This window comes from Falco rusticolus, chromosome 12 (assembly GCF_015220075.1).
Source record: "Falco rusticolus isolate bFalRus1 chromosome 12, bFalRus1.pri, whole genome shotgun sequence".
In the NCBI taxonomy this organism is placed as follows: domain Eukaryota; kingdom Metazoa; phylum Chordata; class Aves; order Falconiformes; family Falconidae; genus Falco; species Falco rusticolus.
This window is the reverse complement of record NC_051198.1, coordinates 26,446,625-26,474,382: the sequence shown is the minus strand read 5'-3', so window position 1 is coordinate 26,474,382 and position 27,758 is coordinate 26,446,625. Positions and strand designations below refer to the sequence as shown.

At 43.6% G+C, this 27,758-nt stretch overlaps 1 protein-coding gene across 2 annotated transcripts; it reads right to left on the bottom strand.

Moving 5' to 3' along the window:
- Positions 1 to 19: 19 nt before the first annotated feature.
- MIA3 (MIA SH3 domain ER export factor 3) lies at positions 20 to 27,758 on the bottom strand. 2 transcript variants are annotated; one of them, XM_037405277.1, is made up of 29 exons: positions 27,540 to 27,758; positions 26,737 to 26,870; positions 21,324 to 21,410; positions 17,384 to 20,324; positions 16,175 to 16,459; positions 14,535 to 14,641; positions 13,157 to 13,288; positions 11,938 to 11,959; positions 9,737 to 9,825; positions 9,503 to 9,580; positions 9,306 to 9,416; positions 8,419 to 8,490; positions 8,109 to 8,213; positions 7,197 to 7,319; positions 6,960 to 7,083; positions 6,061 to 6,116; positions 5,892 to 5,982; positions 5,623 to 5,761; positions 3,932 to 4,033; positions 3,779 to 3,839; positions 3,620 to 3,655; positions 3,461 to 3,528; positions 3,069 to 3,166; positions 2,825 to 2,956; positions 2,564 to 2,632; positions 2,369 to 2,445; positions 2,153 to 2,224; positions 1,321 to 1,480; positions 20 to 933 (listed from the first exon to the last, which is right to left on the bottom strand). In XM_037405277.1, the coding sequence occupies exons 1-29, from the start codon at positions 27,700 to 27,702 to the stop codon at positions 611 to 613; spliced, it is 6,057 nt and encodes a 2,018-aa protein (XP_037261174.1). In that variant the 5' UTR covers positions 27,703 to 27,758; the 3' UTR covers positions 20 to 610. The 2 variants fall into 2 exon arrangements, with proteins under 2 accessions (XP_037261174.1, XP_037261175.1); XM_037405278.1 differs by lacking the exon at positions 2,153 to 2,224.

Genomic DNA, 27,758 nt, shown 5'->3' with positions numbered 1-27,758 from the left:
TGGCACTGAAACAAAGCCGTCAGCGTTTAGCAAAAGGAATTTTGCTTTTTATTATAACTTCCCTTTGAATACAGTGTCATTTGTGCTTCTGATCTCTGACCAGACACCTTTTTTTTTTAAAAAAAAAAAAAAAACAACAAAAAACCAAAACCCAACCAACTTTCAGTCCTCATGTAAACCCCTGGCCTACAGTCACTGCAGCTTAATGATGTGATGGAGAAGGCAGGTAGAACAGCATTTTACTTAAAAAATTATTTCCACAGGAAATGATTTGATTTACATTTTTCACGAAATTAGTTCATTCACCAACTGGTTACAGAGGCTACATTTAATTAAAACTAGCCACACAGGTACTCCCTTTCTATTGCACGTTTAGAGTAGGTTCAAGTCCATCACAAAAAGGTTCTTGCAGCCCAAGAGGATGGATGAGTTTAAGGTGATCATAAATGCACATAAGATGTCTGTAGCAATTGGATAAAAATTAATCCACAAAAGCTGAAATATACTGAAATGAGACAAATGGCTTCCACCAGAGAGTCATTTCCTAAAATCCTGACCGCAGGAAGTGCGCTAGAGTCCATTCCGTTGAGCTGCTGACCGAACGCTGCAGTTAGGGTTTCTGGGCTGGAGGCTGTGCGTAATCCTTTGCGCCTGGCGGCGGCGGGCCCGCGGGGTAGTCCCTGGGTCCCGATGGAGGCAAGTCTCTGTTAGAAGGCGGCGTATAGTCTCTCGGGCCAGGCGGGGGTAGCCGCGGGCCTGGAGGATAATCTCTTGGGCCAGGAGGACCGAGGGGTCGAAAAGGCGGGTGCCCACGTCCATAGCCTCTGGGATCTGGAGGCGGCGGTAGCGGGCCAGGAGGCAGATCTCTCATTCCTAAGGGTGGGCCAGGTAAGAAATCTCTCGCAGCTGGAGGTGGCAAAGGAGCACCACGAACTGGAAGGAAAGGAAACCACGGAGTTAAATGAACTCTTGCTTTCACCTGACCAGGGCAGCTCCTCACCCAGTTCCTCATTGCTTCGTTTTGTGGAGCAGCTCCAGGGCGGGTCAGGCAAGTGCAGACTTCACCCACCACGAGTTACATTCTAGCTTACATTTGGGCTGCTGGCTTCCACGTTAGATTAAACAAGGGGAAATGCCTCCTTCATACCTGGGCATGAAGGGGGCTTGAAAGAACCTCACCTGCCCCAGCTTAGCGAGCAAGGCAGCCCGAGCCCATGAAGCGGGGAAGCCGCGTGCCGACCGCCAGCTGAGCTCAGTTCCACGCTCAGCTTCCAGGAAGCGCAGCGGGAAAAGTTTCAGCGCACGGCAATGCAACTGTACCTAGGGGCACGGGGAGAGGTCGAGGCCCAAAGTGCCCACGGAGAGGGGCTGGCGGTGGTCCGTAGCGAACAGGCGGCGGAGGCGGAGGTCCCATCACCGGGGAGGTCATGATGGGTGTCCCGGCCGGGAAAGACGGTGGACCTTTGGGACTAGCATTAGCCTGTGCAAGATCAGATTATACTGATCATTATATCAGTATATCAGATTATACAGATTATAAGCGCGTTACTCACTGCATCAGGAGAGGTACTGACACTGCTGAACATCACAACCACTCACCCAACCGCCAAGAGGTGGAAGAGAGCAGAAAAGAAAGAAAAAAAACACCCCAAAACACATCAACCAAGTAGAAAATAGGGAAAGTTACTGCAACATCATCATCCCTTCACCTGGAGCACTGCTTGCACTACCCAGGAGTGAGTCTTAGTGGATCTTCTGAGACGACAAGTTTTCTTTAGCTAGAGTTGTACTAAAGAAAAGTTCAATCCCTTCTGAAGTGTCCTCAGCGGACGCCCCTTTGGTAAAGGGCCTGGCACCTTGAATTACATATGAAATTGTGCTTAAATACCACAGGTAAGTCAGCTTCTTAGGATTATTGTTGTAGTCACTCCAAAGTGTTTGCCTGCAGTCCTTAACAAGAAAGATCTCATTTCCTCAATTCCATAAAAACCAGACAGCAACTGCTCATCATTAGAGAAACCTTGTGAGACAGAGGTACAAGCCCTTGGTTAGTGTCGCAGAGCATTTTGTTATTTAGCAGTTCAGAACACCAAGCCCGTTATTCCTCTCCATCAAAGCAGAGCAGCACCATATTCAGCCTCCAAATACTCACTGTAGCTGGTTCAACAGATGAAGGTGAATCAGTAGTTACACAGAGGGCTTCAGACTCTTTGGGAGAGGGGTGCTTTGGGGGTTTTTTTGGACAGCAAATAAGGATAGCAACAGGATACAGACAAGACAGAACATGATACAGTTAAAGAAGCAGCAGGAAGAACAGTGAATCATGTATTAGAAACGCTTCCTGAAGGTTGGGGTTTTTTCAGCTTACCACTCCATCCATTCCTGTGGAAGGGGAGGAGGTTCTTGGCCTGCTGCTGATAAGGGATGCTACAGCAGGCCCAAGATCTGTAAAGAGAGCCAGAAATACATGTCTTGGTGTAAGGAAGATGGGTTTTAAAGTTCCATTTCTGAAATGAAAGAATCACTGAATAAATTGCAGTTGGTTGCAGGCCACATAACCTACCAGGTACAGACATCCTTCCAGGTAACTCCGGTGGCCTTCGTGGAACAGGGGGCCCATCTACCACGGAACCTTAAGGGAAACGAGAACCCCAGAGATCCTCATGACCACGTGCCTGAGCTATTTCTGTTAAAATAAACCCACCCAAAACAACCACTCATCTGTGTATTAATAAACTATCCCTAGAACCAGGATCAGCCCTTGGCGTCCTGGGGTTCGCAGCGTAAGAGGCAGCTAGCACAGAAGGGAAGCTTTACTGCTTACCGAATTCACCCCTCGAGCCTTCCCTCCGAGGAGCAGAAAGGGGCCGAGCAGGAACTTCTATCATCTGGGTGGGTGATGGATTTCCTCCACTCACAGGTGACGGGCCAAAAGAGCCATCTCTGCTTAAGGGCCCTATGCCAAATAATTAAAACCACTTGACTTTTCTACAATTTAGCAGAGCCTTATTGTTTTAGGCTATAATGGACTCAAAGACCAAAGTTTTGGGAGAAACAGCAGCATTTACCTCGTCGTGGTGGGACTGGGCGATCAGGTCTGCCTGGAGTTGGCTTTACAATCAATGGTCTTTGAAGCATGACAATTTTTTGGTTTACTTCTATTAATCTGATTTTTAAAAAGTAAAGATTTTTGTAAAAATTATTCAAATAATACACAAGTTTTATTTTTTATAATGTAACAAGGCAAACCGCATTGTGAAATGTTACAGCTTTCAGAAAGAAATCTTATTTTAGCCATCAAAACAGTTTAACAGCAGTTTAAAATCAGTAACTCAAATACGCAGTGCACAGCCCGAGCAAGCAGGCTAACTTGAGCCTCTTGCGTTGTTCGAGTTTCTTCCCTCCCAAGCAACGTGCAGCATGTTCAAAGAACAATAAAAATGGTCTGTCTTGTACTTACTTTTGTCTCAGGTTGGCTGCTTCTCTTTTTTCTTCAGCCAGAGCTCTCTCGGCAGAGCGGGCAATAAGCTATTAGGGAAAATTTTGCCAACTGCATTAACTGCACTGACCTGAAGTCAAATACAAACCCTTTACGTCAGGAAAGGAAGAACATTCTTACCCAATTGTCATGTGCCTTCTTCTCATGAGCAGCAATCTGAGAAGAAAAGAAGCATTTTAGTTTATTTTGTCTAACTACCAGTATTTGCAGTAACTCACCAAGGAGCACTGCAGTGATACAGTAAAAGATGACACAATAACAAGCAAGCAAGAGGTTTACCTGGTTTTTGTAAGATCTCTCTGTTTTTTGCAATTCTTCTTCCATATCTTGGATCCTCTGCCTGTACAAAAGGAAAAAGGGGAATGAGAGAGGTTTAAAACTAATTTTCTTCAATAGCAGAAATAAAGGACAGTCTTCAGAAACTGAAGTTACTTGTAAACTTTCACTTCCTCGATGGCCAGCACTGCTTTTTCATCTGCAGCAGACAATTTCTGCTCCTTCTCCTGACGCTCATACTCTTCCTGGGTTAGCTTTCTGCATAGGAAAAACAAAAAAACAACTATATTCCCCCATCCTACATTTACTACAACTCAAAGTCAAGGTATTCCCCTGCTAACAACAGTGATATCAGAATCTATAATAATGTATAAGAATACAGAAAAAGAAATAATCACGTAAAAGAGAGAAATGCTGTCTTTTGAAACCAACAGACAAGCCCTTTGTATATAAAACCTGAAAACCAAGGACACAAGAGTTGACTGGACAGTTCTGTCAGCACCTAATGTTAGAATCTAACACTTGCAGACTGTCTCTTCAGATCCTGTAGTTTACTTATGAATCCTACAGACAGCAATGCAGATTTACAGAGGCAGGAACAAGGAAACACACAGAACTGTCATCTAAGCAAGGCAAGTGAAGAAATGAATGTGTAGTGAAAAAGGGGGAATAGAGGGCCCAGGTGACACACACATTCGATAGTCCTCAACCGTGTGCAAAGAAGCTTTTTCTTAAGTATTCTCCACATCAATTTATTACGGGATCAATTTCCACATTTTTTTTTTATAACCTCATGGTTCATTAATTTTTTCATTTTTGACATTTTCCTGGAAATATTGAAGAAAGAGGTCCAAGAGCTATCCCACAAAACTGGAACCATTAAACTGGCTAACAGCCAGTCCAACGTAACCCATTTCCTTGGCTACACATGGAAACAGTTTTCCAGAAAAAAACTGCAAGACTCATTCTAATCAAGAAGTAGTAACAGGCACTGTAATTTCGTAAAAGTTTTGGAAGGAACAGAAATTCTTCAGAGATATCATCAAGAGGAAGTTTTCCTTGAAAGGTGGGCTATCCTCCACCTCTCCATTATGTGTTTACTACACCTGGATCCTGAAGTTACAAGGTCAGGCAGTTTCACCACTGAGGTGCCGTACAGCCTCAATTCCTTAGCTTGTTCCAACCCTGTGCTTCCCCCAACCTACACACTTGAATTTCAATTGCTTCTCCTCCAGCCTTCCTACAGAATTTAGCTGAAAACATCCTTGAATCCTATCTCACATTTTCCCCACAAAATTGAGATGGTATTACAGACATTTGTAAGTAAATAAATGAATAAATAAATGAGGAATGAACACAGATATTCTTCACTGCTAGCAATTCACTCATCTCAGCTGTTACCACAAACTCAAAGGGCCTTAATTTAGCCCTTTGAGAAAGTATTTTAGCCTTTTAAGCTTTTTTCAAAGTTTCTACATTATCAGAATTTTGACTGACTGAACTGAGGTCACAGCAACTGAAACAAATTCTCCTGGACATTTTCTGGACAATGTGAGAGAGCAACCACAGAATTCACAGACCAAGCCACTCATCTCTGCTCTCCAAAAGTTGTTTGGTCGGGTTTTCAATAGTAGAAGGCATTATCGTGTAATGCGAGTGTCTTATTAGAATCTCTGGAATGGCAGAAAAAGTCAAAAAAGGGGTACTAGCTTCAACCACACTGAAAGAGTAGCCACCACCTTCCATTATAAATACAACTTCAAGTTGTTTGATCCTTCTGAGCAAAGTGTTTGGGTAGTGCCCGAGATCTAACATGCCGTGTTGTGGAAGAGTCACAAAAGGCTTACTTCTGGAGTGCCATCTCCTTCTGCTGGTACAGTTCACCAAGAATCTCCACTTTCTGCTGTAATGTTTTGCAATCATTTTCCAGTCGAGCTTTGGCTGACTGGAGCAAACACGAGTCATGTTCTAATTTTTTTATTTGCTCTGTTGGAGAAGCAAAGGTAGATTAGGAAGTTGAAGGAAGTTGCAATGAGAACCGTTACACCACTTAAACGCTCTGTTGCTTTTGAAGCCACAAACAGTACATCCTAAGCAATTCTTTCGCTAAGCCTACCTTCCAGCTCATGTCTTGCTGTTACTTCATCACTCAGTTTGGATTGCAGAAGATTTCTGTCTTCTTCAACTATGGATAACATAGTTTTTACCTGAAAAGAGGAGAAAGTTTATGATCTTAGGCACAGCAGTAATGTGGCTACATTTATTAGATATCTTGTGCAGCATACCCTGGAGACATCCATCATCTGCTTAATCTGAGACTTCATCTTCTCACTCTCATTATCTAGAAAAGAAAGATATATTTGTTTTCTCCATTTCTTAATCCCAATTCCCTGAACTCTACAGCTGTTAAAAATAACACGCTACACTTTAATCTGGGATAGGTCTCCTTAAGTGGTAAAAAAACCCCAACAAACAAAACACCAAAAAAAGAGGGGGAGGTGGGGCACAATAGCAAATCCATGACCAGCACAACAGAACTATTAGATTGATTCCAAAAGGCATTCAGAAGATTCCTTCTTGTTCACTTCTTCTACCCACCACACTAGTAATGTGAACACCGAATCTGTTACCGGACACAGCATCTGAAAATCACTAAGCGGGAATTTCCAGCCCACATATACAGTATGGTTGTGGTGGGTGGGGGAGACTTCAAAAACAGAGATGCAGCAAATACACGTGCAACATCACTAATGACAAACTGCCCGAGTAGTTTTGAAAACTTCTGTTTCGATCTTTCGTATTTAGAAGATGTGATTACCTAAATTAGTTACCTATGTAGAGGTAAGCAAAATACTCGTTAAAAATTCATATTAAAAATAAATGTAGCATAATAACAAAGGTGAGATTCTCAGCTTTCGGAATGTTCTTAATTACTAACCTTTATATGCAATCTTTAAAACTGTGTGATTACACTTCTGATATACCTAAAAGGTCATTTAAAAGCAATTATTTGCCTTTTTAACAGTTTCTCCTTTCAGCTAGGAGGTACTTTGTGTTTGAGGATGAAAGCTGGCAGCCTCTTACCCCACAGGCAGCTACAGGCATGGATTCCCCTCGTTACCTGTATGACATGCCACGGACACACCACGGCACAAGCTGCAGCCAGTGGGCAGGATTGCTGTACCTGGCAACTCGCCGTTGGCCAGATCGTCTCCTGAAGCCCATTTGCACCCTTCGCCATCCTTCTCGGCCTCAGATGCTGAATCCATGTCGAGCTGCTTCAGCTGCATAATGCAGTTAGTTAAAACCTAGTAAAAAAATCAAAATTTCAATGAAGAAGAATCGCTCTGCATTTTGTAAATTGTTTCAAAGTATTTTATGATGCGTAGTATTTAAAGCAAACCTGTTATAAAGAACCTACTTCAATCTCATTTTCCTTGTAGGCAAGTGCTTCTTCTAAGTCCTTCTGAGATTTCTGATACAGTTTGATCTGCTCAGTGAGTTCAGCATGCCTCTCACTCCAACCTTCAGCTTCCTTTAGCAGCTGTATGAAGCACCAAGGCAAGATGATTACTTGTTTTTATTTTTAGTACAGCGTGTAAGTAATTAAAGTCTATTTTACTGCCAGCTCTGGTGATAACTGATCACCACAGGTCACAGACACAGGGTAAATCTCACGGTTATCACACATTACTAGTCCATTGGTAGAACTGGATGCTGGGAATCTTTCTGCAGTTTGTATTATTCGGTGATTTTACAAATTTGACATTTTCTCAGCTAATATCCCAACAACAGAACCAAACTGCTCACACACTTCAAAATAGGAGGAATTAATCACAGTCCAGAGGTATCAAACCACATTCCTGAAAAGGCCATCTACTTCATATACAGAGAAAAAAAATCAAACAGATACTTGCAATTATTTTTAAAAGAACTTGCATGACATTTCAGGGCTAAAGGTCCTCCCCACTTAGCTTAGCTTCAGAGTTGCTTTTTGATAATTCTTTAGAATTACTTCCTTGAGTCCTGATCCCAAGCAGCAATCTCCCAATCATGCAGTGGCTACACCACATCAGCACAGACTTCTTGTGAAGTTGCTGACAAAAACTGAAACAGGCAAAGCCTTCACACTGAAGACATGTGGCTCACCTGCACAAAAAGCCTGTACAGACAGGCAAAAGGCATTTAAATTTTCTCTTGATAACATGAAATGTTGAATTCTGACACGTTAAGAAAACAGAAACATGCTGAAGTTATACCCAAGAAAGCTAGGAATAAAGCCCCAATACTTTGTTCAAAACAAACAGAATTGCTTGGCCTGGCCATAACTTACTTGCTCCTTACTCTTTTTCAGTCTGGCATTCTCTTCCTGCACATGATGAAGCTCAGATTTCACCTTTTCTTCACTTAGTTTAGCTTCATTAAGAGCAATCTGCACCTACAAATGAAACAAAAAGGAACAAAAAGACAAATTGTAATGGAGGAAGAGCTATGTATTAGCTGTAAAATGGAAAAAAAAAAAAGGTATATATGCACAAACAACCTGGAATCTGCCAAGCTAGCATTTTCTATTACATCCTAGACATGAATTTTCCTGGTACAAAGAACTTGTGACTGTTGAGAGGGTGTAGATATTTTTTTACCTCTGAAAGCTCTACAGAATGCACACTGATAGCCTCTTGAAGTTTCGCCAGGGACTTCTGAGTTTCAGAGATCTATGTAAGAAAGAGATGAGCAGTGACTCTGCATTAGCCCGGTAAATGCCTTAGCCAGAGTAATTATTTTATCTGTGTAATATGGAAGCATAAAAGGAAAGTCAAAACACCAACACATTTCCATTTAAAGCAGCCATTGGACTAGCAGCAACATAGCACTGCCTTATCAGCAAGGTAAGGAACAGAAACACGCAGTACATTAGAATCAACTTCCCCCTGTGACTCTGCTTGCTCCTGGCTGGGCAAGTTCCCCGTACACCTGCGCAGTCTAAAACAAAAGTAACACGTGTTGCTGTCATTAGCGACAACCTTTGATCAAAACAAGATCAAAGAACTTGTTGGAGCTTACCACTACCACAGAAAATCAGGCTTTAAAAAGAAAAAAAACACATAAATACCGCTGGACAACAAGAATGAAGGGCAGCTTAAAGATCTCCACACGTACTACAGAACGAGATGCTCCCCCTAAGTACAAGAAAACATCTCTTACCAACCTGAAACCTTCAGCTCATATTGTTAAGGAACTTCCTGCTCTGGGTAGGAAATATTAGACTAGCCCATGATTGAGCACATCTGTGTGTGACAGCACATAACCACACAGGTCCATCAAGATCTTACCAGAGGGAAAAAAAAAAAAAAAAGTCATCAACAGATTCTCTCCCTGGAGCTTGGGATGAACCTAAAATTTCCTTTCAGTTCTTTTTGAGGTGGTTCATCTTCGCTCTACCTCTACCTGTTTACCCATCAGGTTGTGACCAGCATTTAGGGTGCATTAATTTAAGGACAATGTAAGACACAAGTGTGATTGCTCTTACCTTGTTCTGTTTCTTCTCATTCTTTTTCCTCTCCGCTTCAAGCATTGTGTGCAGATTTTTTACTTTGTCATCTAGCTGACGATTTGCTTCTTCCAACCCTTTGACAGTGTCCTAAAAAGAAAGAAAACGACCCAATAAGGCAAGTTATTTTACTGACTGTTTTGCTTTTAGTACAGAGACAGTTAACCGTCTCTTACCTTAAGCCCTGTAGTTTCATCAGAGAGAACATCTTGTTGTTCTCGGGCCACTTTCACAGATTCCTTTGCTTCCTTTATCTAGGCACAGGAACAACCAAAAAAAGAACCAAGGAAACTGTCAACATAATACTCGGTAAGAACAGAAAATAAAAACACAGTAGCTGTTGCATTGACTGTGTCGTTAAACCAGTAACAGAAAATTAGGAAGCAAAGGATGAGAACCTACAACAATACCTTTTGATCATATTCTGACATCTTTTCTAAGATTTCTGTTTTTTCTTGCAGAAGGTTTTTAATTTTTTCAGCAAGTTGCTTTTCAGTCACTAGGAAGAAAAAGAAAGCTTACAGTAACTGTCCATATCCTGGGGTGGGGATCAGAGCTATCATTGCTACCACTTGAGGGAACATTTTCAAGCAAGGACTAAACCATAAATCAGAACAGTGTCAATTCCCTGGCAGTCAGCCCTTCCTGCAGGAATCTGAGCATCTCCAGCTTTCATTTAAAGTCAGGACTGAAAACAAGACAGTAAAGCATTGAACACTGACAAAAAGCATATAGCTTTTGCATCCACTTCACAAAAATCTGGTCACAGAACGCACATCAGAGCCTGGCTAGGCACAGGACGCTAGCTAGCCACAGATGAGGCATGTTCAAGGGAAGAATTGGCAACAAAGATGTCAGAGCAGTCTTAGACCGCTGCTGTGACACTCCGGGAGATGCAATACCTTCCCCAACAACCATCTCTTTCTGCTATATCAAACCTGAATGTTTGGTCACCAACGATAATAGGATGAAAACTGTCAAAGACCTACTGGGAAGAGGAAAGACAGTCAGCTAGCAGGTGGCATCAGTAAGCCTCAGGGAACTGCACCACTTTCAAACAGACCTCAAAAGAGCTATGACAGAGCAACAGTTCTTTAGGCATGCATTTGTTTCTGAACCCCGACAAGCTGTCAACCAGCCCTTAGGACCCAATAAAAATCATTAACATACTTAAATTATTTTATTGCGGATTAATTTAAAGAACATCTAATTGTCCTTCTTTTTCAAGTCCTAAACCACGCTGTAGCTGCACACCCCAAGCCCCAAATGCCTCACAGCAAATCCTGCAGCACAAACAGGAAGCACTGGTTGTTCCAACTGCATCCCGCAGGGTGCAATGGGAACTGCTGCTCCACCTTCCCCTCCCACGTGAGGGATTCTGGGCCAGTGGGATCCCCATCCCTTCCTGCTCTGGGGAGAGGAGAGCCAACAAGCAACTGCTGAGGGAGAAGACAGCTCTCAGCAGTTTAAGGGAGGCAGGAATCCCTGCATTAGCTTGGTCTCCTGATTTTACTAGTATCATGAAGAGTAGATAATAGATTTTACCTTTCCGACTTCAAATATAATCTATCTTTTAAAGCATTTTTGTCACTGTTACTATTTCTCTCTTTTCAATAAAGTTTTTAAGAACAACTTTGTCATGCTTGAAGAATATCTATTTTTTCTCAGCTTTAGTAGTTTCTATACAGTATCATACCAAAGAATATTTTTGGGGCCAAAAAAAAAGCATTAGACCCAAGTTCCATATTTTGTTAGGGTAGGCACCTAAATAATTTCTACAGCACCAGTACCAATGTTTTTCCGCCTCCAACAACAATAATTCTTTTCCAGTACAGAAATCACCTTCCAGAAGTAGAATGGATTTTTTTTTCAGTTCATTAATTCTGCATTATACTGCAATATATCTACAATGAAACTAGAGGAATGATTCAGAAGTAGTATGGTTTATGAGGAAGAAAGAGGCAAATAGTTCATGTGAAGACAATTCTTTCATATTTTCAGGTTTTATTCAATTATGAATTTCAGCCATCACCCTACTTTGAATTCTCTTTCTTTTCTATTCAGTACACATTAATTTTATACACCTGAAGCTTGAGAAATCCTGTGGTAAAAAGCAATGTGCTAGCCACAGTAATATCTGCATTATTTGAAGTCCACATTTAACTGTCTTTGCAACTGCACAGCAGTCAGTTTCAGGCTTCCCTCAATCCAAAATGGTAAGAGGAACTAGCTACGGTTCTTTGTGAGAAGCAACAAGCAAAAGCAGATCCACTGCTAGTCAGAAAAACAAAACAAACTCTACCCCCGCTACCGTTGTGCCAATGAATCGATGGATCACATTTATATTGAACAAGGTGGAGCTTTTCCTTGCCCTTTAATTTGCAGGTGTGAGCTGCATTGTTTCTCCTAATCAAAGCATTATCAAAAGCAAAACTGAAATCCTCAGATTCAAGTATCCTCTACTGACCTAGCTTACACCATAACCTTATAACCTTAGTCTCAGCGCTCTCCTTGAAAGGCAGTCAAGATGAACTCTTGGTCTTCTAAAACAATCTTCAGAACCTTAACATGCCTAAGCACCAAGTACATTGAAAAGCACAGAGAAACTTACCTTGATATATTCTACTCTTTACCTACAGAAGAGGAGGGGGGAAGAATAAAAATAAATTAGCCATGGTAGGTGAAAAATTTTATTCGTTTTCCCTTTTCAGAAAAGTCACTACATACACAGATTAAAGCAGCATACAGAAAACTCATGTATTGCTGCCAACAAGGGTGTTGAATAACACTACAAACAAGCTTAAGCAGTTTTCTAATAAAAGCTTCTAGGTTAATGCCTTGTCCTAGAGTCTTAGTAAACGTCTGTTTACTTGGTCACTAAAAAGACAGCAGTAACTGCCCACATCAGATTTGCAACAGAAAGTGAAGCCATTTCGCATCAAACAACAGTCATGAACTTGCAAACACAAAACCACTTGCATCCCACTTCTCATCCCTTTGAAGCAAGGTATGTTTACATGACGGTGTTAATTTCAAAATTAACAGTTTCAGAAGCTTTCTTTTCATGCTGTTATATTAACACTGTTTTGCACTTGAAACTGACCTAATGTATTTGATATCAAAACTAAACAAGTAAAAAACCTAACAATATTATTACAGATAAAATTTATTTTTAATTTATTTTTGTCAAGCAAAGATAAAATTATTCTACAAACTTCCAGACCATATCATCGCTGAACTGGACAGCTGTAAAATAAACTGTCCCATCTGATTTTCATCTATCCCTTCCCAAGGAGATGGCACTACCATACTTCAGAGCTGGTAATGGTACTTTTCTTGCACAGAAAATTATCCGTGTAGGAAAGAGGACAAATGTGGAGTGAGAAGAGTGGGGAAGGGGCTCTCCAGTGGGAATTAAGATCAGGTTTTTAGGTTTCTAAATGCAGAGCCTGCAAGCAGCTGGACAATACGAATGGGGGAGGATTAACTGCTTGTTTTGGAGATACTTGGCAACAGGCTCAAGCACATGGAAGGCTTTTCGTTTCAGAGATTTGCTGAGCCTTTCCTCAGTCTTCTTTAGTTACAACATACTCCCCTATTTTGCTCTTGAAACTGCCTCTTACCAAGAAATCTTCAATTAACAACGTAAAAGGAAACGCTTCTTGGCTTGAAGCAAACTGCAGCCTACTACAGCTATTAAGCCCAGCATTAATGCTCTAAACAGAAAAAGTAAAAACACAGGGGACTACCCACCACTTTGACCCCAGTAACGCTGAAACAGTTTAACCATACAAAAGACCACTCATCAGCAGGGCATGAAGTATACTTACTGAAAGGCAGGTTCTCCAGAAAATTACAGCAAGCGTGGCAATTCCCACTAAGGCAGTGATAATAATAGGCTCCCATGGAAGTCCATGGAAATCAGGCCCAGGACGAATTTCCTCAGGCAGGGTAGCAACCAACTGAAAACCGACAGCATTGATAACTATGAGGGTATTTTCATTAAATACTGCAGCAAAATAAGCAGTCTGCCAAATGCTTTCATTCCTCTGATAAAACCAGAGAACCATCTAGAGCTTTCTTGCAGTTCTTCTGTAATGTGAAAAACGTAAGTGAAGAAAACCACAAGGCAGCACAGCACTGGCATTTCAGCTCAAAAGTCTGAGTATCTGGAAGACACCCGACAGGACCAATCTGCTGGCAAAGAACTGCTACACCAAAATAAGCTGATATACACATTTGGCATTACACAGCGCTAGGAGTTACTTGATCCATTTCTAAATAGATCTATGAGGATGGAAAAAACACTGAGAAAAACGCATCTTTATATCTGGACGTTTGTAACAAGCCAGTAAAAACAACTCCCGCTCTCTTCCCAGCTGTCACCCTGGCCACAGGGATGTCGTATGTCATGTGTCCCGTCATAACAAGGCCAGAGAGCACCGAATGCCTGGAAAAGGTGCCAACACCTGGTACAATTCACAGGGCTGGCACACAGAAACCTCTGCCTTCCCCCCGCCACAGCCGAGGGAAGCTGAGATTAAAAAGAAGGGGCACACTGTCCCCCGAGGAGCCCAGCGCAGGGGTGAGCTGCCGTTTTGGCAGGACCCCCGCTCCAGCGGCGGGAGCCCAGGCAGTGATCCCGGCCCCTGTTGACGCCAGCAGGTGCCTCCGGTCCCGCGGGACACCCCCAAATGGCTGGGGGGGGGGGGGGGGGGGGGGGGCAGCCGGGGCAGGTGTATGGCGGGATGGCTCCCCTCAGGGGCTGGGAGGTGGCCCCCCTCAGGGGACCGGGGAGGGGAAGGGGGGGGGGGGGTGTGGCCTCCCCTCAGGGGGCCGGGGAGCAACATCCGCCTCGGCCCGGGAGTCGTGGGTTGTCACTTGGCCCGCCGAGTCCCCCCGGGTTCAGACCGGCGCAGCCCCTCCGCCGCTTGCCACAGCCGCCCGCCCAAGGGCCGGCAGCGCGGGGGGCGGCCCCGCCCGGCGCGCGCAATAACAGCCCCCCGCCCCCCCCCCCCCCCCCGCGCAACTGCAGCAGCCGCCGCGCCGGGGGCTCCGGGAGGCGCGCGCCGCCGCCCGCGGGGTCCATGGCGGCGCGAGCCAGCCGGCAGGCACACGTCAGCCCGGAGTGACAGCGCCGCCCCCGCCCCCCGCGTCATCGCCGCGCGCCGCCGCCCGCATGCGCAGCCCGCTACGGCCGCCACTCACCCGCCGCAGCAGCTCCCGCGCCGGGCCCAGGGCTCCCCGTGAGGGGGCGCCGGCCTCCGCCCCGCGTCCCGCCGTTCGCCCGGCGCCCCCCGCCGCCGCCTCGGGGCCTGGAGGGAGAGGAGAGAGGCGTCACCTCACGGAGCGGCCGCCCTGGGCAGCGGGGCCTGCTGACGGGGCACGGCTGGGCTGGGCTGCCCCCGCGCCTTCTGGCCGCGGCCTAGGGGAGATCTCAGGGTACGGTCCCCGGTTCTCCAGGGCACTGGAGGAGGAGGCAGAAGGCCTTGGAAGGGACGGTGATATCCCACAGGCTGCTTTAGAAAGAGTACCGGAGAGAGCGGCCCAGATCCGCCAAGTGGCTGCCAAGCCTGCCTCAGAGCACACACAGCTACAGCCACAGGGCAACAGTAAAAAAGCACACGCTCTTCAGTCCCTCATCAATAAACCTACGTCTTCTAGTAACTTTCCAAGGCTGTTAGTATGGCATAAGCTTTAAACCATCCTCTACCCTGACCTGAAGCCTGCCGCCTCCTCTCACTGCTACCGCTGTCACAAATTCAAATTAACAGATGCAAATAACCACCTGCCCAGCCTGCTGGTATACTGTGGAACAGCTCCTGTGAGCAGAGGCTCGACCAGCATCTGCCCTGATTCTTCTCAAGGCTTCCAGCACTCCTCACAGGAACACCTGGCAAACAGCATTTAACCACCATTAAGGAACGGAAGATTGTCTAAAATACAAGGGAACATCTGGCTGCTTAACCATGTAAGTAATCCACCAGCCATGTAAAATTCAATAGGTATCTTTGCATTCAACCTAGTTTCCTTCAGAACTTACAAACTGTTCAAAAGTGCTTGGCTATGGGGATCGTGCAGTACCTTGGTAGCGTACAAAACCTACGCAAAGTGTGCCTGGTTTTTTTTCTAAGTGCTCAGTGAAGATGGATTTATTAAGCATAATCAGAGGTGAAAGCAGAACAGCAAAGATGAGCTTAGCACCAAGAATGGAGTCAAAGGTAGTTTCATGCCAAAACAGCTGGGAAAGGTGATGCTAATAGGACCCTTCCCTGGCATAAGGATGAATCAGCACAGATAAGCACACTTGCTCCAGAGGAAGGCCTCAGCAAAAGAGTCAAACATTTTTCCTACTCCAACAAACACCTTAGCCAGAAATTACTGAACTGCTTGAGGGAAGCTACACTCCATCCTTCCCGGAAAGTAATAGAGCCCAGAGTTACAGGTTAAAAAGAGCAAGTGCAGGATTCTATAGCCTCATGGTTAGACTGTCAGCCCCCCTGCAAGGAGGAGGAAACCTGAGCGGATGGTATGCATCCAGCTCTTCATCCACTACTATGCTGAGACACAGTCCACCAGCCTGACCACAGAACTCTATGACACAGGAGTTTTCTTTATTTCTGTAGTGCAAAAAGGTAGGAAAACTGCTCTGCTGAGACGAGTGGTAGCAACACAACACTGCCACTGGAGGGACTCTCATGGGTTAGTGAAAGCCATTAGGATTACAGCAATTTACAATGGAAATATTAGTGAAAAAAATTTGTATTTGCTTAAAAAAATGTATTCGCCTTCAACCATGCTCCTCTCTAAGAGCAAAAGAACAAAACAGCCCAATTCCAAGAGGTTACCTGCAGCTGTATCTTCCCTGGCACTCTGTCTTGAATCAACTGACCCAAAGGAAGTATCTTCCAGCAGTGATCCTCTTTCAATATCATAGTCTTCTTCAGCTTCTCTACTATCTGAGAAGTTTGCCTCCTCATGCACAGGTGGAACATTAACAGCCCTCTCCTCCTTCTCCTCAACAGGCTGTTCAGGCCTCTTGTCTTCAAGCTGCTGAAATTCTCGATTGCTCTCATCCATGGCATTGGGGTTTCTGATGGAAACTCTGTAATATTCAGCTTCTTTTGCACCATCTGTGGCAGACAGGGAGACATGAATTAAGCACTGAGCTAACGTGCACATCTTACCCACAGCTGCCTCCAGTGAAATACTGCATTTGACAAACACTTTCTCGACACTTTTTAAACACTTCAGCTTGTGTGCTGCTTCCAGTATATTCTCAATTAACTTTCAGTAACACTTAATGAAATGTTCATATGGAATTTATGCAAGGTTATCAGCCACTGACCTTGCAATAAAATACTATTAGATGAAGTATTTTCATTGTTCATGACTATCAGGAATCACATCCTTAACACATACTACAGTAAAAGGAGCCTTGCTAAAAGCATATCTTACCAACTTCTTGCACATTAATTAGAAAAAACATCAAGATTGCAGCAGATTCTACTGCTGGTTCTTCCCCTGTGAAAAGATCTGGTTGTTCAGTATTTCTACTTATGCACTCTTTTATGAATGTTGGTAAAATATATGATGGCAGGGACACCTGAGATATTAGGTGCATAGATTTAGTGCCTGAACTTTGCATTAATCACTGGATCTCTCATAACTGGGTGCTAGCTAGTTCAGAAAATGACTAACCTAAACCCTCCAAAAAATTCAGCACATTAATGTATATGACTCCTTATTTCTTGAGAGTAGGAAGTATAGACATGACCTGAATGGCTCCTTCTAGCCATGCACAGATCCCACTGATCTTACACAGAACCTGGCCTGTAAGAACAGATATACTGAGTTCAAAATTTTCTCTCAGGATTTGTCCCTAGGCCACCCATCACAATGCCAAAAATAAGAAAAATCCCAGCAGATACCATAGGGCCTCTTTCAGTTCTGCTCCCTCACCCTACATTCTTAAAGCTTCTCTGGGTTGCATAGTGTTGTCCAGGGTAGGGTTTTACTTCCATTTCAGCTATTTATCAACTGTTTTAACATCCTACCTTGAAAGTGCAGCAGATCATCCTCCTGTTCTGGAATGGATGCAAGTGGGACACTGTCACTAGCAGATGAATATTTACTCCTTAAAGAATATATTAGCTCTTGAATATCATCCATCAGCGCACTCTCCTCATCATACAAATCCATCTCTTTCACCACCTCCTCTTTATTTTCTGCCACTCTGGAATCCAGAACTTTTCCTACAACATCCATAATGCTTGATTCTGAAAACTCAAGTATCTGGTCCAAAGCTTTTTCTGTATCTTCATTATTATGGCTTGCCTTCCGAGCAAGCTCCATCTCTACCTTCATGTCATGGAACATGGCTTCCACCCTAACCACATGTTGACGTCCAAGGTACTTTTGCAGACGTATTACACGCTTTTCATCAAGAAAGTCTCTCATTATTGTGAGCTGCTTCACAGACTCGCTGAAGTCTGTTACAGTGTCATCTGTGGCTGCTGAGCTGTCAGCAGGGCTGGAGAAATGTACAGACTGCTCGTGGTCATTTCTTGTATGCACTAAATTTTGTACCTCTTTTGAGTCTTTCCGTGAAAAGTCCTCTGGAAGATGATCTTCCCTTTGGTTAAAGTCATTGTTGTCTTCTATATCAGGAAATTGGAATTTATGCTGTTCCGCAGCTAATGGCTCCTCAGCTTCAGAAGACTCATTATCATCTTTCATGACATGTTCCATCTCATCCAATTCAGCACCTCCACTCTCTGGTACGTCAGCCTCTTTGTTCCCAGTCTGGCTTGCATCTTGCATGCTGACTGTTTTTTTAGCCTCCTTAGAAATTGTGTTTATTTCCTCTCCTGTTTCATAAATAGGGTTTGCAGTTCCCGAAACAGCTTCACTTGGTACTTCTAAATCAGGATTTGTACTTTTAACGTTTAGTGTGCCACCTTGTACATTTGCAGCCCTTGCTTGCAACAGCTTTGCACTTGCAGCATTCTCATCTTCCAGTAGCTCTTCTTCTACTGGTTTCAGGTCAGGATCGTCTTTAGCATCTGGCTCTTCAGATTGCAATTCTGGTCTTGGTGTTCTTTCTTTAGCTAAATTTGTGCCAAGATTTCTGTCTGAATCTCTATCCTCAGTATGAGTAGTTCTTTGCAGAGTAAGATACTCTGTCTTAGTATTCTGTGTAGTGCTTCTTGATTTTTCTTCAGGGGAACTTTTCTCGATGCTTTCTTCAAATACTGTCATCTTGCCAAGATTTCTTGAAAGCTCTTCTTTCACATCTACCTCCGAATACTCAGTCTCATTTTCCCATGGCCTAGGTTGCTCGACAGCTCCTCTACGGCTTGCGTCTCCCTCCCCTGCAGGGGTTTCTTTCATGTTTCTCCATTTTATTTCAGGTTCTTTGTTAAGAGAGGCAGTTTTTTGATTTTCATCATCAGTCTCCCCTGTTTGTTTCAAATCTTCTTCATGTCTTAGAGGCTCTTTCTCCACAGTGGTCATTCCATGCTCCAGTTTTTCTTTCAATAGGTCAGTATCTCCTAAGTCACTTTGAGATGCATTTTTTACATCTTCCACTGGTTTGGCTGGAACATCAACAGGCTTGTTCTCAGCTCTTCCCTTCTTTGCTTTCTCCCATCGTTTTCTGTGCTTGAAATCATTTTCCAAGACCTCTTCCAAGGTATCATCCTCAAACTTTTTCTCATCTTTCTCTATTCGAGCAAACGGCACTCCTTCTGGACTTTTGTTGCTATTGCCAATGGATGGGTTTAAAGCATCTTGCTTGCTTTTAACAAATGATTTGGACTCCAGATCATCTCCTGGACTAGGCAAAACACGAGGATCAGGCACAGCTTTACTTTTCAGCTCTTCAGTACTTGTCTCAGTTCCATCAGCCATGAGCTGCTCTTCAAACTGTTCAGTTTTGTTTGTTTGTTCTTTTGAACCCAGATCACCTGTACCTACAGGTTCCTTCCTAAGGTGTTCTTTGAAGAGAACCTCAGGTTGAGTTGTTGCTGGTGCTTCTCTTTTATTAATGAGCATTACCTCATCTTGTTTCTCTTTTGTTTGTTTAGATTCGGACCTGTCCACACTTATACTGTCACCTGACTTCTTGCTCTTACTGAAGGCATCCTTAAGAATTAATGCATCTGAATCAGGTTCTTCCTCATTATCTCTTTGGTTATTTAGCTCTGTAGCACCCTTTGCGTGTTCATCGGGTTCATGACTTTGTGACTCAATGTCATCGTTTTCATCATCTTCTGAATCCACTGGGGATGTAATTTCTTCCTCTGCCATAAAAGACAGCAGAGGGATTTCTTCAGACTGATCTGTAAAGTCTGGTTCCTCCTCTGCATCGTGAGCATTAATGCTCAAGTCTTCATTAAAATCATCTTCCAGCGATGTAACAAGTCGAGTCACTTCATCATCTGATACAACAGCATCAGCAGTTGAGCCAAATTTTGTTTTCAAGTTCACAGAGAGCTCTCTGTTTAAAAGTGTATAGGCATTGACTTCTTCATCCTCGTCATCAAGTTGACTGGTTTCACCCTGAGGAATACTAGTGTTTTTGGTATTTTCACTTTCTAGCCCTTTTAGTTTCCCATGTAGCATTCCTTTCAAGTGCTCATGTGCAATTTGATCTCCCTGAGAGTTTTCTTCGTGACTATTGACACTGGAGTCTCCCCCAGTATTTTCAGTTCCTTCTGTAAGAGAACTGTCCACTTCCTCTGTCATGGCGGGGGCCTCCTTTTCCTCTGTGCTTAGCTCAAGATTGTCTGTCTCCAAAGCATTAAGGGACTTCACTTCATCAACCTGTTCAATCTCCTCATCCCCTTCAATTCCTTCAGCTGGTTTTGTCTGTGGATCATTTGATTCAGTGTCCCCTTCATTTGCTGTCGTCTCTTGCAACGACTTCAAAAGCTCATCCACATTGTAATTATCAAAATCATCCCTTCCGCCATCAAAGCAAACAAAATCTGTTTCCTGAAATGAAAAACAACATGTAATCATAAATACTATGTTCTTTATTACAGTGATGAGACCAAATTAATTTGGTTGGTTAGAGAGAGAGAGAGATACAGCAGCAAAGTAAATCATATTAATTGGGTAGGATTAACACCCTGAGTCCTTAACCAAAACTTTCTTTGAAATTGGTGGAAGTTTTGCCCAAGGACTGTTAAAAACCTAAATAAAAAGGCTGTGGCTTAGCCCTGCCAAAGACCTCCTAAGTGAAGAGCAAACTGGAAGTCAGCAATGGAGTTGACATTATTATACTTTACTCATCACACACATCCTGAATTAACAACAAGTCTATTGCTGAAAGCCAGCGAGGAGAAGAAAACAAGCATCGCTAAGCTTGTTTGTCACAATTTCTTTTAGCTGGTCTCTCCTGAAATGGCCAAGTCCTCCAAGCAGGAGCTGCCCCTCACACAATTTCTGAAAAATAAAGAGCAGTGCAAGTCACTGAACACAATTTCATAAGGGTCTGAAACTGCATCCACAAACATGCACAGCTCTGGCCTCACTCACACAACTCTGGGGTTACCAGCTATTAGTGCATGAAAGCCACCTATGTGTGTAGGGCTTGAAAGGCCAATTCTAGAATCAAAGGGCTAAGCACACCAGGTTTTGCTTGTTTCTGATAGTACTTTAATATTTGAAAGTTTGGGAAAAGAAACAATTCTGAATACGTACCAGACTACATGCGAGCCAGCTAGCAGCTTTTCTAGAGCTAAATCAATCCAAATGGATTTTTTTAGAAGAAAACCAGAATATTAAAGAAGGACCAACGCTCATCCACACGTATAGCTGCAAAAACATTCAACCCCCTGATACACATGTGCATCCCTGCATGTATGTAGCTGCTTACTAACAAAAGGTTCCTAAGGATCATTGATATTCCCATTCGCCTCCTCAGGGATTTTATTGATTGCTGAGGTAAGAAACAGTAAGAAGCCCAAATAAAAAAATAACAAGACTTACATCTGTTGGTAATTCTAGCTCCTCATTGGAATAATTATGGTTTATTTCAAGTAAATCCTTTGGAAAATATCCAAAATCGCTTCCAACCTGCCAGAAAACAAACACAAGCAAACAGAAAGCAGTAAAGCAACTTTCAAAATCATGCGACTATTCCTAATTACAGACACTAGTAACAAACACATCAAACTTTCCGTCAAGTATTTCTAAGTGAAGTTTAACACAGTGAATAAAAAGATTAGCGATACCTTTTTTATCCAATACTTATATTTCACAACACTCTTGTGAAGCTGGAAAGTTTTTCTATTCATATTTTAAAGCCTGACTTATAACAAATTATTAGGAGAGTTGGAAATGACGTCCAGGCATTCTGGCTCAGGTGCTTTAATTCCTATTGTGCGCTCTCACGGGCATCACATATGCCTCAAGTATTTTCCTGAGTAGTAAGCAGAAGAGGATCTTTGACAAATAAGATTTACATCCATGCGCAATGTTATAGCCTGAAAAGTGCTCACTTTGTAGCTTAAGGAAGAAAAAAATTCTTAAAGCAGATTTTAGGAAAATGCAAAATAGTACCTGAGGTAATAACCTATCTTAAAACCTGTGTGAAAAACAGCCCCTCTCTGCAAATGCATTATTACACTTCAGTGACTAATACAAGCAAAAATCAGTTGCAGATGGCAATTTTCAAGCAAGTCAATGTGCTAAGCCAAGGCAAACAGTGGAAGACAAGAATCTCTCTTATCACTCACCAGATAAGATCTATACAGTAATGCTCTCACTTGTGAGTTCTGACAAGGGCTGTCAAGAAGCCAATATTAATAGCACGCTATCACTACGCAGATTAGATAATCCAGGCAATTAGAGCCTGGACAACACACCTAGAAAGGTACAGAGTACCTAGATGACCAAAATATCCAGGGGCAAAAAAAAATAATTTTGGTCACTTCCTCAGTGTTTTGTTAAAGGACAAAGACGACAATTACTCATTTTCTTGAAGAGTTTGTTTGGGAAGAGCACTCAGTTAAAAGATGAAATTAAAAAGGAAAGCATTATGTCATAACAATTAGGGATATATATATATACGTATTGTTACCTGACATCACTGAAATAGGTTAACCTGGGATGAAGTTTTTCTGGATTTACAGTGGCATTAAAAAAAAAAAAAAAGGGGGGGGGGGGGGAGAATTGTATCCAGTAAATACTACGTACTAATCATTTTGGGGTTGGGTTTTTTTGTTATGCAAGAGAAGTAAGCACTGATACATTATAGGGCTTCCTTTTTTACCTATTTCTCATTCAAATCTTACCTTCTATAGTTGGTATCTCTGAAGTCAATTACACATATATTTAAAAAAACAGTACAATTATTACCCCTCTGCTTTTTGTAAACACACAGAGGTACTCTCTTACGGAAAAGAGATAACGTATACAGGTTTATTATTGGGAATTACTGGGAATGGGAAATTAAACTTGACAAATCAAAAGCTTGTCCTTGTGTGGTATACTACAGTTTTATTCTAAATTGGCCTGTTTCTCTCTACAAACTTCTATTCTAGTTTTAAATTATCTTTCTGAAAACAAAAGCTAAATCTTCAAAGTAGTCTCTTTGCAGACTAATCTCCGTGACTACCATTATAATTAGGCATCACGATTTGAAACTCATTTAGCATAATCCAAGCTGCTGGCCATACAAGTCCTCTGCAGTGACCCAGTTTGCCACTTACGTGGTTTATGAACCATATGGGATCTGCACGCCCAAAATTTCATCTGCTCCTATCCCTACAAGTCCTCTCTTGTCAGGGAAAAAATGCCTTATTGTGCAAATAAAGGAAATATTCTTCATTCTTTACAGACACGACAGAGGAAAGATGTTATGAATGCCAAATAAATAATGGAGAAAAAAGTGCATCCTTCATTTCCACTCCCTTTCCAGTTAAAATGTCATCAATGGACAAAACATAGTTCTGTGTACAGCATCTGTCCCCACCAGTGCCCACATCCAACAGCCAGCTGCAGCAGATTCACTGACCAAGAAGCCAGATCCTCACACTGCCTACTCAGGGACGAAGAGACAGCTGGGAATAAAGATATTCAAATGTTTTTAATCTTAAAGCCCACATCCCCAAAGCACAGGCACCACAGGTACCTAAAACTGCAAAACATCAGGCAAAGAAGAGCTGGTTTGGTCTGCCCTTGCTGAGCACTGGCATTGTTAAGACACAGAAACAACAGGAGAGAATTCCCTGATCCTCTGGGTTCTCCAGACATATTCTGTCTTCCTCTCTTACCTTAAATTCACACATCCTGTTTTCTTTTTTATTACCCTACATGCAAGATTTGAAAACAAAAGCAAGAACCCACAACCCCAAAAAAGTCACGATCTGCAGCCAAATCTTTCTTATAATGTGAGGCCAGAAAGAGTTTTCTCAACCTTGAATCAAAGGAATAAAGTTCAGTCCTTTGCCGTAAGATAAAATAACAGTCTTCTGCAGCAATAATTCAAAAGTGTCTTTGCTGAAACGTTTTGTTAAAAACCAGCAGTTTTTACTTAGAATTATCTGAAGTAATTTCAGAGTTCTGGATCCTGCTAAAGATGAGAGCAGCATGCCAATGAAATGCATAGGAGCAAAGTCTACATAACACAGCTTGATGGCGTAAACAACGTGAGGTAGATGCTGAAGAGGAGACCAGTTTTAGAGCACACGGTGCGCTGGACAATGAGAGTACCCGCTGTGCTCCACCTTTCGCCTTTGGGGAAAAAACTAAGTATTTTACTGGAACTGACGTATTTGTGAAATTCATAACATAAAAGCACTACGAAATAATGGCCATAAAACATTGCCCAAGTATCTAACTTTGTTTATTAATGAGGTTTAGACAGCTCTGCTAAAAACTGCATGCCATATAATGTATAGAATATGTATATAGCTGGGTTCCAAAATTTTTTCATACGCAAAATACTCACTGAGTTCAAAGGGAGTTCTGCAAGCAGTGAAGTATAGAAGACTGGGATCATAAAATAAAGGACCTATTTTGTTAAAATACAGCATGGTTGCTGGCACAGGAGAAAAAAAAAATCAACAATGGCTTGAAAAGGGCGGAGTGAATTAGAAAAGCGAGGGCAAATAAAGCCCAGACCTAACCACTGTAGATTTTTCAGCCTTGGTGAAAGGCTCCTTTCTTAACAGATCATCTCCCCTCAGGTCAGAAATACTATTGTGTTTCTCAGGGCTCCTCAAAAACTGATTTCAGGATTAGAGCCTGTATTTACAACTTGTTTGAAATAAGCCCCTGGTTGCAATCGTTAAATCTTCTCATACATACATTCCCCTAACCTCCGCCCTCATCTGAAGACCAGAATACCAGTTATCCCTTGATTTCGTAGTTTCTGTTATGCTCTAACAAATATTTTCCCCCAAAACTTTGGGGAATGGAAAAGCACAGTAGGGTAGATGCATGGGACCAAACGATACACACAAGCACACAAAGTCACGCAATGAGATCCCAAAAGGGCTGCAGCAGAAGGCAACATGCCTTCCATTGGAATCCGTTTAATCGCAGACCTCACTAGGTAGCCTGTTTTTAATTAGCAAGCAACAACCTCCCCCTAGCTCCACAACTACAGACAGCAGGCACGGCTGGCCTGCATAAATCAAGTTGCCCAGCCGAATCTAGCATGGGAAGTCACGTTGCACAGGAGAGACCCCGGCGCTATCTGCAGCTCAGGGACAGGGTCAGACACGCCAGTGCCCTACTCAGCATGCAATGCCTACTCAGGCACCCCTGGCCCCACTGCAGCGTTGGACGCTGCTTGTTGCAGTCTTACAATTAACGCAGCAGCAGTCAATCAAAGCAGGGAAAAAAAGTAAGATTACAGCCACCAACTGAAAGGAATTAGTCTGTCATCACTACCCTAAAAAGAATATAGAGAACAGCGTTAACACGATTAAAAAATTACAACAAATAAAATGAGCACTGCAATTTTCAGACCTGCCAACTTCAGCTTTTACTTATTAAAGCAAACATCCTTTTAACTTGGGAGACATGCCTAACCGTTGCACGAGCTTCCTATCAGAATATTAACTGAATATTAACTCAGCAATTACCTGAAACCTGCTGTCTGATCTCACAGCCTGCATTACGCCTTGTTAGAAAAAGCAGAATTGGCCCCACACTGCTACTCTGCATCTCAAGAAGCGGCAGCCCTGGAAACCCGTACCGGCTAATTAACCAGATTATTTATGGTACAGTACATGTCACAAGGGAATTACCAGCATGATACAATTATAAACTCTTCTTTAACCACGTGCTACAGTTTTCTGCTCTGTTCTGTATTGTTCTAATTGGATTCAGCTCCTGCTGAGAGCTTGGCTGTCCACACCCAGCCTGAACAGGTTAGAGAAAGCGATACACCCTGCTTTTCACTAAAACCACTAGTCCCACAGCCAGCACCCAGGCGTGGCTTTGAGCAGCCTAGACCACTGTCACAGGCAATCATCTATCCCTTGTAGGCAGCCAGGGTAAGCAAGGATGTTGAAGTAAACGATTCGGACACAAAAAGGTGTGTAAGGGAAGCATGGGGAGGGGGCAACAGGGACCAGGTCTAAGCAACCTCCAGACTGCCAGTGCTTTCAAGGGAAGCCCACAAAAAACCTGCTCTTCCTCCAGGGTATCTCAGTTCTGCTTCTGTCAGGCAAATGAAGTGCTTACAATGAAAGCCGAGAGGAGTTTTCTACGAAGTAACTGCCAAGTATGGGGACCCCCCTTTCCCATCAACAGCACCCTCTCAGAGTGCCCAGAGAAGACAAGGACTCTGACAAGGCCACTACTCTGCAAGCTCCCGCAATGTGTTACTAAAGCTGAAAGAGAGACAGACCTTTTAAAAATCAAATTTACCTTAATTCTTTTTAGTTTTACTACTTTTTTTTCCCCCCTCCAACTCTGCATGCAGATTAGATAAAAAGCAGAAGAGTGCAGCTGAATATCAGGAAAAGAAACACTATTAAAACACGTACGTGGAATGGTCTTTAGCAGGATTAGAGTGCAGGATGAGACCACATCGCAGGTAAAACACAAAGTGCAGGCTTAAAGTCTTCCTAGCTGGGAAGGGAGGCTCAGCTCCCAGGCAGGCTCATGGGCCACCACTTACAGCGCTGCACCGGGAGGTTTTCAACACAAAGGCAGTTTTCGAACAGTTTTTAGCACGCATTAGCGTTGCCCGTTTTTCACAGTACTTAATGCCTTAGAACTGATCAAACCACATCCCATTTCACACAGGCCTCAAGACAAAATAGCTAAATAACATAATGAAGGCTGTGCTCAAAACCCTGCGTGTTCTCCTGCAAGGCAAAAGGAAAGAAAAAAGATTACCCACTGAAAGCACCAAGCAGAACGAATGCTTCACGGTACTTACACTTCCAGCCCACAGCTCAGTTGATTTTCCTATTAGTTTGTAATATACGTACACTGCTTCTCCCTTCTTAAAATTTACAAAGCGACAATCCGGACCTTTAAAATCCTGCATCGCCTTCCCTCGGCACATTAACACTGTCCAAAGAAAAAAAAAAAAAAAGAAGCGTATTACTTTAATAATAATAATAGAACAGTTTCAGGAAAAGGGGTCTTTGCTAACTGGGCAGAAAATAAGACCTCCCCCTCCCCCACACGCACTGCTCTCCTATTTTCTGGACTGGTCAAGAGATAAGAACTTAACTCAAGCCTAACTAAAATAGGAGATCATTTAAAAAATAAAGCAGCTCACTGATCAAGGCATGCGTTTGACAAAGCACTTGAGAAACGCGTATCAGAAGTGCTCTATGATGCTAATTATTCACATTAAGATGGGTTGAAAGCTGGCATCTGCGCGCGAGCAAACCAGGCCCCCCCCAGTTACTCAGCGTATAAACAACACCCGGGGAGCGGTTCATTCCCGGAGGTTTTGCAGGGGGGAACCCCAAAACCGCGGGGATTCCCAGAACTCGGTGGGGGCAGGGGAACGGGCGCCACGCCGGGCCGCGTCCCATTTTCCCGATCCTCCCCGATTTCCGTGCCAAGGTGGGGGGGCGCTCAGGGAAACGCCTCCGGGAAGCATGCGACGTGTGCATCTTTTCCCGTAGGAAGTTCCCGGGCGCGGGAGGCGGCCCGCCGGCTGTGCCCAGCGCCGGGAGCGGGGCCGGGGGCTCCCTCCCCCCTCCCCTCCCCGCCGTCCCCACTCACTGCTGCACTCGGGGTCGGCGCAGCGCTTGCGCTCGGCGAAGCGGCGGCCCAGGTCGGGCCCGGCGGCGGCGCAGAGGGCGGGGGGCGACGGGGACAGGAGCAGCGGCAGGAGCAGCAGCAGGGCGAGGAGCAGCCGGTGGTCCGGCAGCGGGGCTGCGGCCATGTTGGCGGGCCCGGCGGCGGGGAGGGAGCAGACACGTCAGCAGCGCCGGCGGGAGG